Raw genomic sequence first — 18,558 nt, 5'->3', positions numbered from 1 at the left:
TTTGCTGTTTTCTTCAAATTTTCTAAATATTGAAATTTTTTTCTTAAATAATCTTCTTAAATGTTCTTTTCGGAATATTGTGACTTTATTCTCATAATATTTTGACTTTATTCCCATATAAATTTTTGTTATAAAGTTACAACTTTTATTTTTATTTTGTTTGTTTCTCAAAATATGACTTGAACAAAAACATTTGTTCCAAAGTCATGCTAAACTAGGAGTTTATTCTCATAAAATAAAAATAAAAATTCTCGGTAGAATACAACTTTTGTCTCTTAATATTTATCTTTATTCTCATAAAATTAAAATTACAGCTGTTTTTTCATTTATGCTGTTTTTTTTATATACTTTTTCCAACTATTTCAACTTTCTTCTTGTAAATTCTTTCTTGTAATTATGACTTTATTCCCATAATTTTTGGACTTCATTCTTCATTGATAAACCTTTATTGGTTTCCATTGCATGTTTATTTCTAACATGACTTCACTTCACCACTTAACATGTGTGTTGGTGTTGCCTTTGCCATGCCTCAAAAAGTGTGTGGTGCGCATATTGTCATGTCACGTTGTTTGTATACATCACATACTTTGCGTGGAAAACGCCTTACGCCACTTTTTGGCCCTGTTTTGTGCGTACACAAGCTTTATAGATGAGACCCCTTGTCAGGGTTAACCTCAAAAGAATCCAAGCAACTGCGTGCTTGTTATTCAGCGTTTCAACTATCACTTCAAATGACTGAAATATGTACATGGCATTACAAATCATTATATTTTAAATGTTTAATATTACAGTTTTATTACTTCCGCAAAGCGCAAATGCAGCGCAGAGGTTCTGTGTTTGCCCCTGTTTATCTGTTTGTTTGTTTTGTGTTGAAAATAACTTAAGTTCTGAATGGAATTGGATAAAATTTTCGGAAATGGGATCTGAAAGAATTGATTCTATTTTGGGGGTGATCTGGATCACCGTCTGGATCCAAGAATTTTTAAAAAGATTCTTTAACATTGGGAGATAGGACCGTTTTCGGCATTTGTACATATAGTACAAATGGTCAGAGCACTTGGAATCATAATATGGGGGGGGGACTATGGCTTTTAGCGGAGGTCTGCGCTTTCCGGGTGCTTCTCTAGTTATTAATTAAAATTGTCACTGCCATTTTTTTATTTATCTAATTCTGCTTGTGAAAATGTCAACATTTCAATGAATTTCTACAGCTTTTCAGTTCAGCATTTACACACAGTTTATACAGAAATGTATTGTTTCATACAGCTGTGTCTCGTTGTTTCATGTATTTCTGTCATTTTTTTGTGTACACTGAAAGATTAGTGACATGAAGTGGAGCATGGACGACAGTCGGCTGGTGTCATGTGGAGTGGATGGTGCATTGTATGAGTGGAACACACACACTGGCAAGCGGGAGTCCGACACTGCCCTCAAGTCCTGCACTTCTACGAGTGCAGCCTTCTCTTCTGACGGCAGGTCCGTGCTCACTGTGGGCTCAGACCACACCTTGAAAGAACTCCGAGCTTGTCAGGTAAAAAACAAAGAAAGTGCACATTTGATTTCGGACAAAAGGGTTCCAGATAGGAATGCATTTGAGTTGATGGACATAATCAGTTGTTGACAATGCAGTGTGACTATCTTGTGACTAAAACCATCAATAATTCACAACAGTATTGAAAGACAGGAATTCCACACAGGTACATGTAACAGTCCACTCTGTTCTTACCCCGGATGTTTATCAATGTTGGGAGGGTGTCGCTGCACCTGTGGAGGTCCACCAAAAAACTTGTTAACCTTACCCACATCACCAGTCCGTAAAGTCCATGGTCAGCTATCATCGGACGGGACTTCTGCAGGTGAAACTGGGTGGAGCTGTATTTAGTGTAAACGACAGAGGAACCAGAACCCTTCCATGCGGGGTTCCGTACTAAAGACCAACATGTGTGAAACACGGCTCAGAGAAGATGATTCCTACAGTGCATCCTGAGAAAGACAAATAGATGACAGAGAGAGTCAGAATCCCCTTCGTTACATATGTGGGTGGGAGATGGCGCTTGGGGAATACAATCCTATGCGTCCTCATGAACAAGGCAGTAGTCATAAAGCCTCTACAAACCAGGTATTCTAACTAGACTTTAATAAGCCCCTGATGCTCCCTTTTTTTTGTAATCCTTTTGTGATACTAGTACTTCCATGTATGTACCCGGCCTCCTACTCGATCCCTTATCCAGCTTCCTCACCACAATGATCAGGATAAGTGCTATTGCTTGGTTTCACGTGACGTCACACCCGGTTGTTGTTGTCATGGGCTCAAAAGAGATCGGAGGGGGAAAAAAGCGTATTCGTAACTTGAAGTCATGTAAAAACATTATAAAGATAGTCCATCATAAAGGGAAAAAGTTCAGGAAACACTCAAACTCAGAGAAGCCACCTTTTCTCTGCATTTGCTAACAGTCTTTCTCATCGAGTGGAGCAGAGTATGGACATGCTGCAGTTTGCTGCAGTTTCCATGTAATAAGCAAAATTCATACTAAAATCAAAGTAAAAACATTGGTGACAGTCAAACACGTGAAATGCAGAAAGAACTGCCTCATAATATAAAACTATACATTTCTCATTTCCTCATTCTGCTTCATCGTGTTCATCAGCGCCTAATTATTCAGTGAACCCTGTAAATATACCGCCAAGATTGCAAAGCATGTTCTGTTGCAAAAGGAAAAGTCTGCACCATGTATTGGAATTTGAAGAGTAGAGGGTACAGCATATTGTATCATATTATCATATGATAAAATATATCATTATGATATATTATCATATTGGGTTGCAGCAGGTCCTGATATCAGCTGGGGAGAAATGAGCAAGATACAAAAGTTTGCCTTTTAACCACACGATGAGCTTTTTAATTGTGACTAATCAATCCCTACCACATAGACATTCCCATCTAAGCTCTCAAGCTCACCCCTCCCTCTAACTTCCCAACATAAAAGTAAACACAAAACCAACCCGTACAACCCAAAATAGTGTCGGCCCACAAAAGTCCCTCCCTAGAGTCATGCAGTTCTAGCAGGGCACGGTAGCGCTATAGGTACCACGCATCCACCTGCATTGATTCCAGCGTCCCAGTACTCCACAGGAAAAAGTCAGCCAGTCAAAAATGGCAAAAGTTTGTTTGTTATCTGCTAAGTTAGTCGTGCAGCAACAAAATCACTGGTTGACATGGATCACATTCACCAGCTGTCATGCGCACTTTGGCCAATCAGAAACCTGAAAAATCAACCACAGCTGACTTGGTCGTGCATTATACCACATCTGTTCATCAATATGGTGATGTATTACATCTACAGTGATGTGTACATTATTTTTAAAATTAGCAAACATTTGCATGGAGCCCAGGAAACATCATGAATGTTTCTGTGACGTCAGTCTATGTCGGTCGTGAGCGAAACGGCTCTTTGAAGGGAACAATGATCCGCCCCGTTTTCTTGTCTTGTTTTCTATTAAAGGCGCCCATGATAGTAGATTAAAACGTGTGGTTCTGTGTGTGTCGACACCTAGCAAAATAGGGAGGGAGGGCTTACACACACAAGCTAGCTGGAAAGTCATGAAAGAAATGCTGACACACTTTGTGTGTTTATGAATGCGAATCTTGACAAAATGCGAGCAAAAATTGTTACCTGGATGCTGCTTTGTCTTTTAGTTTGCCATGTTTGTATTCAGATTTGAATGTGTAATGTTTTTTTGATGTTGTTTCACTGTCAATAGTTGGAAATTTACAAGTAATGCACGACATTGGACTTTTTTTGTTAAATTGAGATGGATCTTTTTAAAACAAATTAAAACAAAATGTAGCCAACTTTAGGATTAAAAAAAAGTCCATTAGAGTTCACATAACTGCATTTTAGTGTTTGCTCAAAACCGTTTACGTCTGTGCTGAATTGTCATCAATAACCTTTCTATTGGTCCTGTCCTTGCCTGCCTTTGCAGAGAGAGGGATTCTTTCATTTTTTAAATAATTTCCTGTTTGTTTATATATTCGCAGAATAGATGCTCTGATATTTTTAGGAATGATTTTTCCATGTATTCTCCATCTGTGAATGGCTTCCCCCTCCTTCCCATTTCAGTGTTGCCAACTTGGCGATTTTCTCTCTAAATCTGGCGACTTTCCAAACCCTCCTGATAACTTTTCTCAAAAGCGACTAGCGACAAATATAAAGACTGTTGATGTTGCTGGGAGATTTTTCTGGAATTTGGAGACGTAAAAGTGAAAGCACATATTGTTCTGAGTGGTGAGTGCGGTCAGCTCCCGTGGTACCCTCTCTGCCTCTCCTGGAGTCACCACCTCGTCGATTAGCGTGTCATGGGCTCCGAGCACAGCGCACTTCTCGTTATAAAGCATATTGCTATTCGCTGGTTAATTACATTGTTTTATTTTACCACACAGTAACTTGCTTCAAACTCAACTCACAACTCCCTCACCTTTTTTTCTCTCTCGCGCAGTGAGGCTCACTGTATACACTAGCCTACCTCCCCCTCCCTCGCTCATCCAATCAGCAGTCAGAACACAGTCTAGATGCATTCTTTTTGAAAATGCACGTCCCCTACTGCGAAAGGTGCTGCAACAAGGAGCCTGAAGAGCCGCGGGTTGCCAACCCCTGCACTAGTGGGAGAACTTCAGAGTGCTCCCCTGGGAGATTCCCTTGGCCTCACGGCGACAGTGAGACCAGGTCAGGATGCCTCCCAGACGCCTCCTGTGGAGGTGTTCAGGGCACGTCCGACTAGTTGGAGGCCTCGGGAAACACCCAGGACACGTTGGAGAGACTACGTCTCTCGCTGGCCTGGAAACGCCTCAGGGTCCGCCAGGAGGAGCTGGACAAAGTAGCCAGGGAGAGGGAAGTCTGGGCTTCCCTGCTTAGGCTGCTGCTCCTGCGACCCGACATTGGATAAGCAGAAGAAGATGGGATGGATGGATAGATAATCGCCAGGTGCTCGCATATCTTCCTTATATACCAGCCCCACGGTACTGTTAACAGTTTTATACATACAAAATGAAAGAAATATCTTGTAAATGTTGATATACTCATGAAACACCAAATAAAATAAAATAAAAATTTGAGTCCCCGTTCACCTACTTATGACGCAGCTCCAGAATCATTTTTATTTTCTGCAATGCATTTTATTACAGCTCTGTGGTGCAGGTAATGGTTCATGTTGTGGCTCAAGGAGTGATTTAGGTTGTGCTAAACAGTGCTTTTTTTAAGCAATTTTGAACCAACTGTTTGTTGATATTTGCTTCTACAGATCGTGAGCCAGGTTGCTGCGGATGATATAGCTTTTACAGCCATGGCAGTGTCTCACTCTGGTCATGTCGTCTTCGCTGGTACCGATACTGGCAACATTGCGGCAATTCAATTTCCATCACCTTGTGAGAAGAAGTGGATGCTCTACCGCGCTCACTGTGGCCCTGTCACCAAGGTAGGCATGACTTGGGCTTCCGCTCTGTATATTTTTTTCCACACCAAAATGCTAATATTCCAGGGACGATTTGAAGCATAATAACAGCTGATGCTGGTCAACTCTCCCTCCTTAGATGGTGATCACATTTGATGGTCAGTTCCTACTTACGGTCTCTGAAGACTGCTGCCTGGCATTGTGGAAGATCCTTCATCATCATGACTGTGGAATAAAAAACAACAAACACATTGAAGAGACCCTCATTAGCAAGTCACACTTGGAAGACAAGGTTTGTTTATTTGCATGTTGTCACATTTTATACATGATGTACAATACATATGTCCTCTTACTAAAAATGTGTGTAGAATTACTGCGTACACTCAAAAGCCGAAAATTGTATTTTCGATAACATGATGAAGCAGGTCAATCATATCGGTGTGGTATGACGTACAAACAAATGTGTGTTAGTTATCCGTCTTCATTTCATCACAACCTCATTTGCCTTTCAAAACATGCGTATGGCAGCCGTAGAGTTTGCATGACAGCACAGTGGATCCCCACACATTTGTGATTCAGCATTCATGGCCTCATTCCTCTCCTCATTTACCATCAGAGTGTAATCATTTATAAATAGGCGGTACAATACAATAATACAAACAAATACAGGTAAAAATATAGCATACATGAACCACTGTTAAAAAAGCCCCCACTTTTTACATGTTTATGTCTTTATGCTTCACTGATAATGTTTTTTGCTCGAGCTTTGAGATTTTGTACTTTGCTAGGCAGTCCTTGAACACACCATAGTTTCAATGAGATGCAAAAATAAAACTTCTACACTGTGACCCCCATTCTTTTTGTTCATGTATCATCTTACATTATCATTCATTAGTGGTGAGTCGCTGTACCTTTTATACTTTAAATGTATTTAATAAGTGTGTGAGGCATATTTAACCTGGATTGTGCATTTAGCTTGTTAGCTTCCGTCATTAACAATGGTAATTGAAGGGGGGGGGGGATTCTGGAGCTGAATCTAATCTAATAATCTAAAATCTAATGTAATAATTACAGTCTTTAAGAGTGTAGGAGGGGGTCTCCTTTACGCTGCAAAAAAGGGCAATTGGTCTAAAACTGGCGTGGCAAACGTGTTTGAATTGAGGGCCACGTCGTAGTTATGACTGCCCTCAGAGGGGCGCTTGTAACTGTCAGTATATATAAGCATAAGTATATACTGTAATTGCCTCAGATAAAACTTGCATTGAAGTGAGAAGTCAAGCTGACAAGCCGATATTCAAGTATTTTGAGCAAAAAAATATTTGGAATATATTGCATGATCGAAATACAGCTTTTAACATTATTAGTAGGGATGAGCCGGATATGGATAATGCATTTTTGCAGAGTACGAGCATGAAATGAGTACAGCTCGTCACTATCCATAATCGTGACGAAAGAAAATCCTCATTGGTTAACTACTTACGTATTCACTCTTGACGCTCTGTGACTGGCCAGTCACACACAGTGAACGCTCCTCCCTAGACAGACTCGCTTCAGCCAGCTTGTGTCATTACGCACGTGATGCATTTGACAAGACAGAGTAGAAAGACAGAGTTGCTTGTGTCACGTTGGTCACTGCTTCCACTCAGGACGGGTTTTTTTTTTTTTAGGTTTAGTACTGAACACGGTGCTTTTGAGAAAACTACAGTGAACAAGGCAGACAGATTATTTCCCTCTTTGCCATCAATGGATGTTTGCATGAATCACCAACTTCACACAGATCATTAAAAAATGATGAAATAATAAAGCCTTACAGATCACTTACACGCATACACAGTACAATAAATAAATATAACAGACTTAAAAATTTAAGCCCCACCCATTTCCGGTTAAACCATGCCCACTTCCGGTGTATGCCCCGCCCACTCCCTACACACATCCCTAATTATTAGAACCCTCTAGAGATGATATAACACCCCTATTGTGACCTTTACACTCCTATTACCCAATAAAGTAGACATAATGAGAGAAAATAAGACATTAAAGACATAAATAAGACTTGTGCGTGTTTGTTACTATAAATGTGTTCAGAGTTGTTGGCGTGGGTTACTGCAGCAACAGTAACAGCAACAGCCTGCGCTTTTAGGGATTTTAATGAGAGATTATTGTGTCTGTTGTGTGATCATTCAAACGTTCAATAACAGCCTGTTGTTCCAGCGATCAAGTCCGGCGTATGAGTCTCACTGAACATTACAGTAACATTACTGACAGAATGCGCTGATCGATCTGCCAGCAGTCAAAATCGTTTGATTTCCATGAAAAAGCCTGTGATTGGCATATGCCAATAATTACCTTTCAATGCCGATCACAAAAGCCGATCATCTGTGGCTTGTACTATTGCAGCATGCAGCCTGGAGTGAGCGTCTTCCGCCCACTTTCCTTCACACTGCGCAGGCGTGCCAAACCCCAGACAAAGATGTCTGCCGAGTGGAACTTATCTGTCGTTTGTGAGAGTGATAAATTCACCAGGGTAGCATGTTAACAAGCTTTAAACAGCAGCTAATGTAGCCAAAACGCTGAACACTCGCCCGTATGTACGTGACAGACAGAAGTCTAAAGCAAGTAACCCGAAAAATAATTGAATTCATCGGACTAGATGACCAGCCTCTCTCAACGGTGGAAGATACCGGGTTTGCTGACTGCTCTCTCACTTGGAGCCCCGCTGTGTGCTACCTGTAAGTCCTGCGCTATCAAACTTATGTACTCTCACATCCAAACTCCCCTTAAAGAAGGTGTCTCATCCTCTGTAAGTTTCACCAGCGATATATATTCTGTTGAAAAAATAAGTCAAATATGTTTTTGTCTAAATGAAGGTGATTTTTATGGTTCCCTTTTTCATATCATATAGCCAATAACAGGGGTGCAACCAGGAATTCTGGGCCCCATGGGGGGAAAGAAAGTAAAATCGGGTGCCCTCCTTTTTATTTTTGAATAATTACCTATTTTTTGGGCCCCCTGGCAGTCGGGACCTTGGAATTGTCCTAACTTTCCCCCTTTTACTACATCCCCTGGCCAATAGCACTCATCATAAATACATTTTAAAAGTGTACATTTTAATCGGCAGCATAAAACCTTGATCGTAGCATCTCTAGTGTAGAATTCAACGTATTTTTCACAGTGTCTTCCTAATGCCTTATATTTGGATTTTACTTTGTTTAGTCATTTACTGTATATGCTTTAAAAGCCTTAATTTAGGCAAAAAATATATAAAATTGGCTTCAAAATGCATTTTTTTTTACTAGTAGGTCGTATTCAACCACAAAACAGCATGATTTATTGAATAGACTGAAGCCACGAAATTCGAACCATGAAGGGATTACTGTGCATAATTCATAGTTGGATGAAGACACATGATCAGGTACTGGAACTTTACTGCAGTTTTTACTGCTTTTATTATTCATATACCTTGAATTTACAGCAAAAGGTATTTATTTACTCAGACTGCACTGTTGTTAGCAGGACATAGCAGGACAGCCAACACTTCCTCCTCTCCTGCCCCTCCTCCCGACCAGGGCGAGTTGGCTCACTGTCCTGGTTCTCCTCACAGTCTCCACCACCGGAGAGGTTCAATGGCTAGCAATCACCAGCGCGCGGGAGAAGTGATTGATAGTTTCTTTTAAAAGCACAACAAGAGGAGTCATTAATAGTAATGATGATGATGTTGATGATGATTATAAAAAAACATTATGACTTCTTGAAAACATAAGCACATGACCCTGACCGTACGTGAGAAAAAACTCATACCAGACTATTGTAATTTCATTTCTAAGCAATAAAATTGTGGTTAACATTTTTTTTCAGAATGGTGTAGCTCTAGTGCTCGATCAACAGGACTGTTGCTGACTATTCACTGGTACTGCGTAAAAGGATGAATGGAGTAGCAGTTTTAGTTAGTGTCTTCAGCAAGGAAGAGGGAGCACCTACTACATGGGAGAGAGTGACAGAGAAACTACTCAAACAAGAAGGCAGAAAAGAGGAAAGTGATAGCTTGGTGTATTAAATATGCTTTTTTAAAAATAATAATATGCCATATTCAGCCATGAAACAGTATGACTTATTAATTAATATTAGGGATGTCCGATAACATCGGCCCGATATTGTATAAAAATGTGATATTGGTAGACTTTGGTAAGTGGAGAAAAAACACGATAATGACAACTGATATTTAAAAAATTCTGTATAGATGATGTATAGATGACACCACAGTTTGTTCACATACAGTCCAAAGTACCGAAGGCCTGAATCGCCACTTCTTTGCTAGCCGCTTGACTTTCATCTTAGCCCTGGTGGTGCCGCCTCGATATAAATGGGTAGACGGGGAATCACACCAATGCCGGACGTCACTATCACGGCACGTAAAAATGTCCTTGAATTAAACAAACAGAGCTGCTTGAAAGGCAGCCACTCGTGGCGGTGGTGTTAATTCCACGAGATAGATATGAAGATACTTTATTACTCTCCAAGAGAAATTCACATTTCCAGCAGCTCTGCAAAAATGTCATAATGAACTTTGTGATCACAAAATAAAACAACCAAGCCAAGAGATAAGAAAAATAACAAAATAGAATAAGAATACTTAAGTAAATAAATAAATACGGAACAGATCACGTCAAATTTGTAGTGCAATATACATAATAAATAATAATAACACATAATAACACATAATAACACATAATAGGTAGTAATAATAGGTAGTAAGTCCAGTCCTGTCCAGTCTAGTCCTTCCACAACAGGGAGGTATGTGACATTACACATATCGGTATCGGTTGATATCGGAATCGGAAATTAAAAATTGGACAATATCGGATATCCCTAATTAATATATTTTTGTGCAACCATTATAGAATGAAGCTGCAAATTGAAAATGCAACGTGGCGAGGGATTACTGTGAATGACAAATGAGAGGAATAAATGAACATTTAACATCACTTTTACCTTAAAATAACATTGGTCTTTCTCGTGATTCAGTCCCAGAAGATGTTGGAGCTGAAAGTGCGTCTGGAGGAGATTGAAATGGAAAATGAGTACCAGCTCCGAGTGAAGGAAATGAACTACAATGAGAAGATGAGAGAGTCATGTGACAAGTTCACTCAGCAAGCGCAAGTTCTGGAAACAGCACAACAGGTCTGTCAACTATCATCTTTTTCCCCTACCTCTACCCCACCTGACTTTGGGCAAGAGGCAGGGTACATTCTCACATGAACACAACTATCCAAACTAACAGTCAGACCTACAAGAAAACTACTGTACATTAAGGGATGTAAAAATATTGCACTAAAAAAACACTGTAATGTACAGTAGGCACAAAATACAAGGGCATCTACACCACTTTTCACTTCATACTTCAGCACTAATGCTGTCTGGGCATTTAATGGACCATTTCAGAACTATAATCTCCAGTCCTGCCATTCTTTCATTTACAGTAGAGAAAATAAGTACTTGATTCCCTGGTGATTTTGTAAGTTTACCCAGATCAAATATATGAACAGTCTAGACTATTTAATGTAGCTTTATTTTAAGGGAGAGACAGAATAAAGAAATCCATGCAAAATAACATTAAAAAGGTCACAAATGAATTAGTGTTTGAGGTAAATAAGTATGTGATAGCAATAGAAAAGGTGGTTTAGTAGTTTGTGGAGAAAGTCTTGTCGGCAAGCAAGAGTTTTTTTTAGTTGCTCACCAGGGTTACACATATCACAGTGAGAGAAACATTCCCAAAGCAGAATGTTTTCATCTCCATGTTTGACTCTCGCGGGCCTCGCGGGCACTGCAGGACCTCAATCCATGACTGCGAAGTGTCTTACTAATGCTTTTCTTGCTGTGCGATTGTGCTCCCAACTCGCTTGACATCATCAACCAGCTCCTCATTTGTCAAATCGTGCATGAAGCTCCAGAGTGAGGGTGATTGACTGTTATCTTGTATTTCTTGCATTGATCAATGATTGCACCAATAGTGCTGTCTTTCTCATCAAACTTGGATGTATGTCCTTGAGGTCCTTGGACAGCTCTTTGGTCTTGCCCATGATGGTGGAGATATGTGAATGTAGGAGAGTGTTTGTGTGATGGGTGTCTTATAGCCACATAATGGGTTGAGATGAGCTCCTCCCTGAGCTACCACCTTATCGTGGTGGAGAAGTTTGTGTGTCCCGATGATCTTAGGAGCTAAGTTGTCAGGGGTTTTTATGCCCCTGGTAGGGTCACCCATGACAAACAGAGCCTAGGTGAGGGACAAGACAAAGAGTAGCTCAATAGACCTCTATGACAATAAACATTGGACCACGTTTTCCCTTGCCCGGACGCGGGTCACCGTGGCCCCACTCTGGAGCCAGGCCTGGATGAGGGGCACGATGGCAAGCGTCTGGTGGCCGGGCACAGCCCGAAGAGACGACATGGGTCCCACCTCCAATGAGCTCACCACTTCAAAGAGGTCGGGTGCAGAGTGAGCTGGGTGGCAGCCAAAGGTGGGGACCTTGGCGGCCCGATCCTCTGCTACAGAAACTGGCTCTCAGGACATGGAATGTCACCTCTCTGGTAGGGAAAGTGCCTGAGCTGGTGCACGAGGTTGAGAAGTTCCGGCTAGATATAGTCGGACTCACCTCAACGCACAGCAGAGCTCTGGAACCAGTCCTCTTGAGAGGGGATGGACTTTGTTCCACTATGGTGTTGCCAGCAGTGAGAGGCGACGGGCAGGGGTGGCAATTCTTGTTGCGCCCCGGCTAGTGGCCTGTATGTTGGAGTTTAACCCGGTGAACGAGAGGGTAGTTTCCCTCCGCCTTTGAGTGGGGGGGACGGGTCCTGACTGTTGTTTGTGCTTATGCGCCAAACAGCAGTTCAGAATACCCACCCTTTTTGGAGTCTCTAGAGGAAGTACTGGAGAGTGCTCCCTCAGGCGGTTCCCTTGTTTTTGCTGGGGGACTTCAACGCTCAGCGACAGTGAGACCTGGGGAGGCGTGATTGGGATGAACGGCCCCCCCTGATCTGAACCTGAGCGGTGCTTTGTTATTGGACTTCTGTGCTCATCACAGATTGTCGATAACAAACACTATGTTCAACCATGAGGGTGTCCACATGTGCACTTGGCACCAGGACACCCTAGGCCGCACCTCCATGATTGACTTTGTGGTCATATCATCGGACTTGCGGCCATATGTTTTGGACACTTGGGTGAAGAGAGGGGCGGAGCTGTCAACTTATCACCACCTGGTGGTAAGTTGGCTCCGATGGTGGGGGAGGATGCCGGTCAGACCTGGCAGGCCCAAACATATTGTGAGGGTCTGCTGGGAACGACTGGCAGAGTCCCCTGTCAGAAGGAGTTTCAACTCCCACCTCCGGGAGATCTTCGACCATGTTCCGAGGGAGGTGGCGGACATTGAGTCTGATTGGGCCATGTTCCATGATCGGAGCTGTGGCCGTAAGGTGGTCGGTGCCTGTCGTGGTGGTAATCCCAGAACCCGTTGGTGGAAACCAGTGGTGAGGGATGTCGTCAAGCTGGAGGAGTGTGCTGCTGACCTCGACTCGGGATGTTGTGGATCGGTGGAAAGAATACTTCGAAGACCTCCTCAATCCCACCGACACGTCTTCCTATGAGGAAGCAGAGCCTGGAGACTCCACGGTGGGCTCTCCTATCTCTGGGGCTGAGGTTGTCAAAAAGCTCCTCGGTGGCAGGGCCCCGGGGGTGGATGAGATCCGCTCGGAGTTCCTTAAGGCCATGGATGCTGTAGGCATGTCTTGGTTGACACTACTCTGCAGCATCTCATGGACATCGAGGGCAGTACCTCTGGATTGGCAGACCGGGGTGGTGGGGGACCGGCAGGTGTATTCCAACTATCGTGGAATTATACTCCTCAGCCTCCTGGTAAGGTCTATTCAGGGGTTCTGGAGAGGAGGACCCGCCGGATAGTTGAATCTCGGATTCAGGAGGAGCAGTGTGGTTTTCGTCCTGGTCGTGGAACTGTGGACCAGCTCTACACTTTCAGCAGGGTCCTTGAGGGTGCATGAGAGTTTGCCCAACCAGTCTACATGTGTTTTGTGGACTTGGAGAAGGCATTCGACCGTGTTCCTCGAGGAATTCTGTGGGGAGTACTCCAGGAGTATGGGATATCGGACCAACTAATCCAGGCTGTTCGTTCCCTGTATGACCGGTATCAGAGTTTGGTTCGCATTGCCGGCAATAAGTCGGACCCGTTTCCAGTGGGGGTTGGACTCCGCCAGGGCTGCCCTTTGTCTCCAATTCTGTTCATTATTTTTATGGACAGAATTTCTAGGCGCAGCCAGGGCGTTGAGGGGTTCCGGTTTGGTGGCTGCAGGATTGAGTCTCTGCTTTTTGCAGATGATGTGGTCCTGCTGGCTTTATCAAGCCGTGAACTTCAACTTTCACTGTATCGGTTCGCAGCCAAGTGTAAAGCGGCTGGGATGAGAATCAGCACCTACAAGTCTGAGTCCATGGTTCTCGCACGGAAAAGGGTGGAATGCCATCTCCGGGTCGGGGATGAGATCCTGCCCCAAGTAGAGGAGTTCAGGTACCTTGGGGTCTTGTTCACAAGTGAGGGAAGGATGGAACGCGAGATCGACAAGCGAATTGGTGCAGCGTCTGCAGTGATGCGGACTCTACATCGGTCTGTTGTGGTGAAGAGAGAGCTAAGCCGAAAGGCAAAGCTCTGAATTTACCGGTCGATCTACGTTCCTACCCTCACCTATGGTCATGAGCTTTGGGTACTGACCAAAACGACAACATCGCGGGTACAAGCGGACGAAATTAGTTTTTTCCCTAGGGTGGCTGGGCTCTCCCTTAGAGATAGGCTGAGAAGCACTGTCATCCGGGAGAGACTTGGAGTAGAACCACTACTCTTCCGCATTGAGAGGAGCCAGATGAGGTGGCTCGGGCATCTGGTCAGGATACCTCCAGGGCAAGTCCGTCCGGTAGAAGGCCTCGGGGAAGACCCAGGACACGTTGGAGGGACTATGTTTCCCAACTGGCCTGGGAATGCCTTGGAATCCGCCGGGAGGAGATGGACGAAGTGGCTGGGGAGAGGAAAATCTGGGCCCCGCGACCTGATCTTGGATAAGTGGTAGAAGATGGATGGATGGATGGATGGATGGATGGATGGAGTTGAGATGAGGTGTACTTTCTTAAAAGGGACAGGACTCATTTGTGTGTTTCATGGAGACACAAATAACTCTGTGGGGGTCACAATGCTTGTTGCTTGCTAGGGGATCAAATGCTTATTTCACTCAACCGTCATTTATAAACATTATTTCATGTTACTTTTTTTTGCATTCTGTCTCTCTGTTCAAATAAATTTTTCATAAAAATGTAGTGTTCAAATCTTTGAAAGGTCTCAGCTTCCAAAATCGGATGCATTAAATTCAGTCGTCAACTTTTCAAACAAGGAATGCATTTAGCATGAACTATGTACCATATACAGTCAAGGATAAAAATATTAGACCAACCTTGTTTCTTCAGTTTATTGATCCATTTTAATGCTTGGTACAACTAAAAGTACGTTTGTTTAGACAAATATAATGATAACAAATATAGCTTATAATAGTTGAATTTAAGAGCTGATATCTAGCAACTTCCATGGTTTTCTTGATAACCAAAATCACTTAAGTTCTTACATGAATAGCTATAGCATTGTACTGCCAAAAAATGTAACTTATGAGCTATTTTTGTTGTCATTGTCATATTTGTCCAACGGTACCTTTGGTTGTATCAGGCATTAAAATGAACATGAAACTGAAGAAACAAGGGCGGTCTTTTAATTTTTTCCATGACTATGTAATATCACACATCTGACATCAGTAGTATTTTACAATAAACATCACAAATGTCTTCTATGTGTTATATCCACCATCATTTTAAACACAAAAAATGATTTTATGAGATAAAGCACTTTTAAATGGATTCAAATTGGAATAACATGTGTATTTAAACATTTTGCTCAACTGAATCCATGTGTAACGATTGCACTACCTATTAGAAGTGTCGAATCTACAATGCAAATAATTGAGGTCGCGGGAGGACCAGATATTAGCTGGAAGAAAAGAACGAAAATACTGAATTGCCTCCAATACGGCTGTTTAATTCCCCTGAACTAAACACTTTAAACACTCCCAAGTCCCACTCTATTCCACCCCCAAATGTCCCCAAAATCACCAAAATAAGGCAAGGCAGTGTACAGTTCAAGCATTGAAGTGAAAGCCGCAGTCCCACTCACGAACGCGCATCCACTTGTACGATCCACCTGGTGTCGTTCCTTTCGTCCAGTACTCCACGGGCAAAAGGTAATCCAGTCAAAAGGAAAAGTCAAAACCTTCGTTCGTTAATTAGATCGGGAAGAGTTTGACTCGTGGTCTAATTGCCGGCTTGCAGGATCCTTGGTTGGCGTGTGATGTCACGCTTTCCTCCTCTTCCGGTGTGCAGTACCTGCCTCTCTTAAATACACGCCCTAGCAGGGCGTTTCCTTTCGCTACAATATACCTTACAACAGATAACGATGCTGATGATATAAATTAATATAGCCTGTAAATGTTCATGTCTGTTCACATAATGACAGAAACTTTTCTTCCAGCTGAGTCATAGAAGTGATGCGCTTATGGCCATCTGGACTCAGCGATGGACTTATGTGGTCATTACACATGTATAGAGTGTTGTATCATATTGATTTTCATATAACAGGAAATGAGAAGAGCTTTGGAAAAGCAGGAAGTTGAGCATCGGCAGAGCTGTGACGAACTCATTAGGAAACATTCTAAAGAAGTGCAGGCTTTAGGTAAGATCATTGACTTTGCACAAAACCTGTCTTGTTACTTGAGAACAGGGGTGTCCAAAGTGCAGCGCTAGGCCGTTTGCGGCCGGCAGTTGTTTTTTTATTGACCTGTGGCACAAATGCTGTGTTGCAAGGATTTTTTCCATTAGAGGTATGACTTGCCTCCTTTTTGTGGCTGGCTCCAGATCATCAAGTCAATGATCAGCTGGATAGACCATACGTCTCTGTTTATCACACTACAAATATGTAGACAAGCGCACGCAAGATCCTCTCTCTCAAGTCTTCTGTCTTTGCACCTACGCCTCGTTCTCGCCACAATGACCAGCTGTGGTAACACAGCGCCAGTTTGCACCTTCCTTCCAAATGTGCTAATAAAGACGCAAAAACACAGAGCGCAAACAGATTTCAGATTTGATAAATCACATTGTAGGTGAAAATCGATTGCATTTCCTCCTCCCAGTATTTTGTACACTCCGATCATCTGCATATATCCTGCATATTCATGAAGGCAAACACAGTGCAGATCACCTTTCCACACACTATCAAGTTTGTACTTGTTTTTATACACGCAAACCTTTAGTAGATCAGGCCCTATAACACAAATGTTGACATGCAGGGTATTTTGTATTTTAATATACACAGTATAACTTTGTAGCATATGTACATGAACTTGTTTTAGCATGTTTACAAAAAATCTAAATGTGGAATAGGTTTGGACAACCCCTGTTGTAAAATAAGGCATTAGTTTGTCTCTTTGATTTTGACCTCACCATACAGAGTCATCCTACAGTCAGAAGCTGATTGTGGAGCATGAAAAGTACCAGGATCTTCAGAAGAAATGTGAAAAAATGCAGGAAGACTACAAAGAACAGTTGAAGAGCGCTGCAGAAAGCAAATCCAGAGAAGTTGAGAAGCTCAGTCAACTTCATGAGGTCAAACTGGAAGAGAAAACTCAGCTCCTGGCTAAGGTACGTCAGGAGGACTTAACCAACAGGACTTACCAGGATGACTTACCATCAGGACTTATCAGCAGGACTTGCCAGCAGGACTTGCCAGCAGGACTTGCCAGCAGGACTTACCAAGATGACTTACCAGCAGGCCTTGCCAACAGGACTTGGCGGCAGGACTTACCAGGATGACTTACCATCAGGGCTTGCCAACAGGACTTAGGAGAAGGACTTGCCAGGATGATTTGCTAGGATGACTTACCAGTAGTAGTTATCAGCAGACCTTGCCAGCAGGACTTACCAGGATGACAGACCAGGATGACTTACCAGAAGGACTTACCATCAGGACATACCAGGAGGACTTAGCAAGATGACTTACTAGGATGACTTACCAGCAGGACTAATCAGGATGATTTACCTAGGGTGACCATATTTTGGTGAGTGAAAACCAGGACACTCACCCTGGCAATGAGATACTCAAATGATAAGTTTTCGCAAAGATTTCAAAACATTTAAAGTGTGCCTCCTTTGTATGGATAGACCATTGTTACATTACAAAATGCTATGTAGACACAAATTCAAATACAGATTCAGAGTCTTCTCAGTGTCAGAGGTTGTGCAACATGTTTTACTTTGCCTAAAATAACATCTCTTTGATAATTGTTAGTGGTGCAAGAATAACTTTAAAATATCTGGAATAGACTAATGATGGCACGTTGGCGTAGTGGTTAGCATCTTGGCCACACAGTCAGGAGATCGGGAAGATGTGGGTTCAAATCTCCGTTGGTCATCTCTTTGTGGAGTTTGCATGTTCTCCCTGTGCGTGTGTGGGTTTTCTCCGGGTACTCCGGTTTCCTCCCACATTCCAAAAACATGCATGTTAGCTTAATTGGAGACTCTAAATTGTCCATAGGTATGAATGTGAGTGTGTATGGTTGTTTGCCTGCGATTGACTGGCGACCAGTCCAGGCTGCCTCTCGCCCGAAGTCAGCTGGGTAGGCTCCAGCATACCCGTGACCTTAATTAGGATAAGTGGCATAGAAGATGGATGGAAATAATGATGGATATCTGTATTAGAAAAATCAGCCTGTAAGAAAATAGCTTTCTTTTGAAATCTTACTGCACAAAGAAATAGCTAAAAAAAAATGAAATAAAATGTGCATTGAGACATGTCTATCATGTCTCAATGCAAAACAATGAAAACCAGGACATTTTCATCACTTTATGAAAAAGAAAACAGTTCCTTCAGGACAAAACAAGATGTTTGGTCACCCTAACTTAGCAGTACGACTAAGAAGGCTTTTCATGACCACCACACAGTTCTGTACTTGTGTTTC

The 18,558-nt window shown here is 42.5% G+C and overlaps 1 protein-coding gene across 1 annotated transcript in view; it reads left to right on the top strand.

Moving 5' to 3' along the window:
• The window catches only part of cfap57 (cilia and flagella associated protein 57), a 40,864-nt gene that overhangs the window by 10,769 nt on the left and 11,537 nt on the right, over positions 1-18,558 (top strand). Inside the window, exons 9-14 of the mRNA XM_054784674.1 lie at positions 1,319-1,531; positions 5,299-5,472; positions 5,588-5,740; positions 10,474-10,629; positions 16,184-16,277; positions 17,052-17,242. Of these exons, the coding sequence (XP_054640649.1) occupies positions 1,319-1,531; positions 5,299-5,472; positions 5,588-5,740; positions 10,474-10,629; positions 16,184-16,277; positions 17,052-17,242 (981 nt within the window). The remainder of the gene's footprint in view (positions 1-1,318; positions 1,532-5,298; positions 5,473-5,587; positions 5,741-10,473; positions 10,630-16,183; positions 16,278-17,051; positions 17,243-18,558) is intronic.

Source organism: Dunckerocampus dactyliophorus, chromosome 8 (assembly GCF_027744805.1).
Source record: "Dunckerocampus dactyliophorus isolate RoL2022-P2 chromosome 8, RoL_Ddac_1.1, whole genome shotgun sequence".
Taxonomy (NCBI): domain Eukaryota; kingdom Metazoa; phylum Chordata; class Actinopteri; order Syngnathiformes; family Syngnathidae; genus Dunckerocampus; species Dunckerocampus dactyliophorus.
This window is presented reverse-complemented; position numbering and strand designations above follow the sequence as displayed.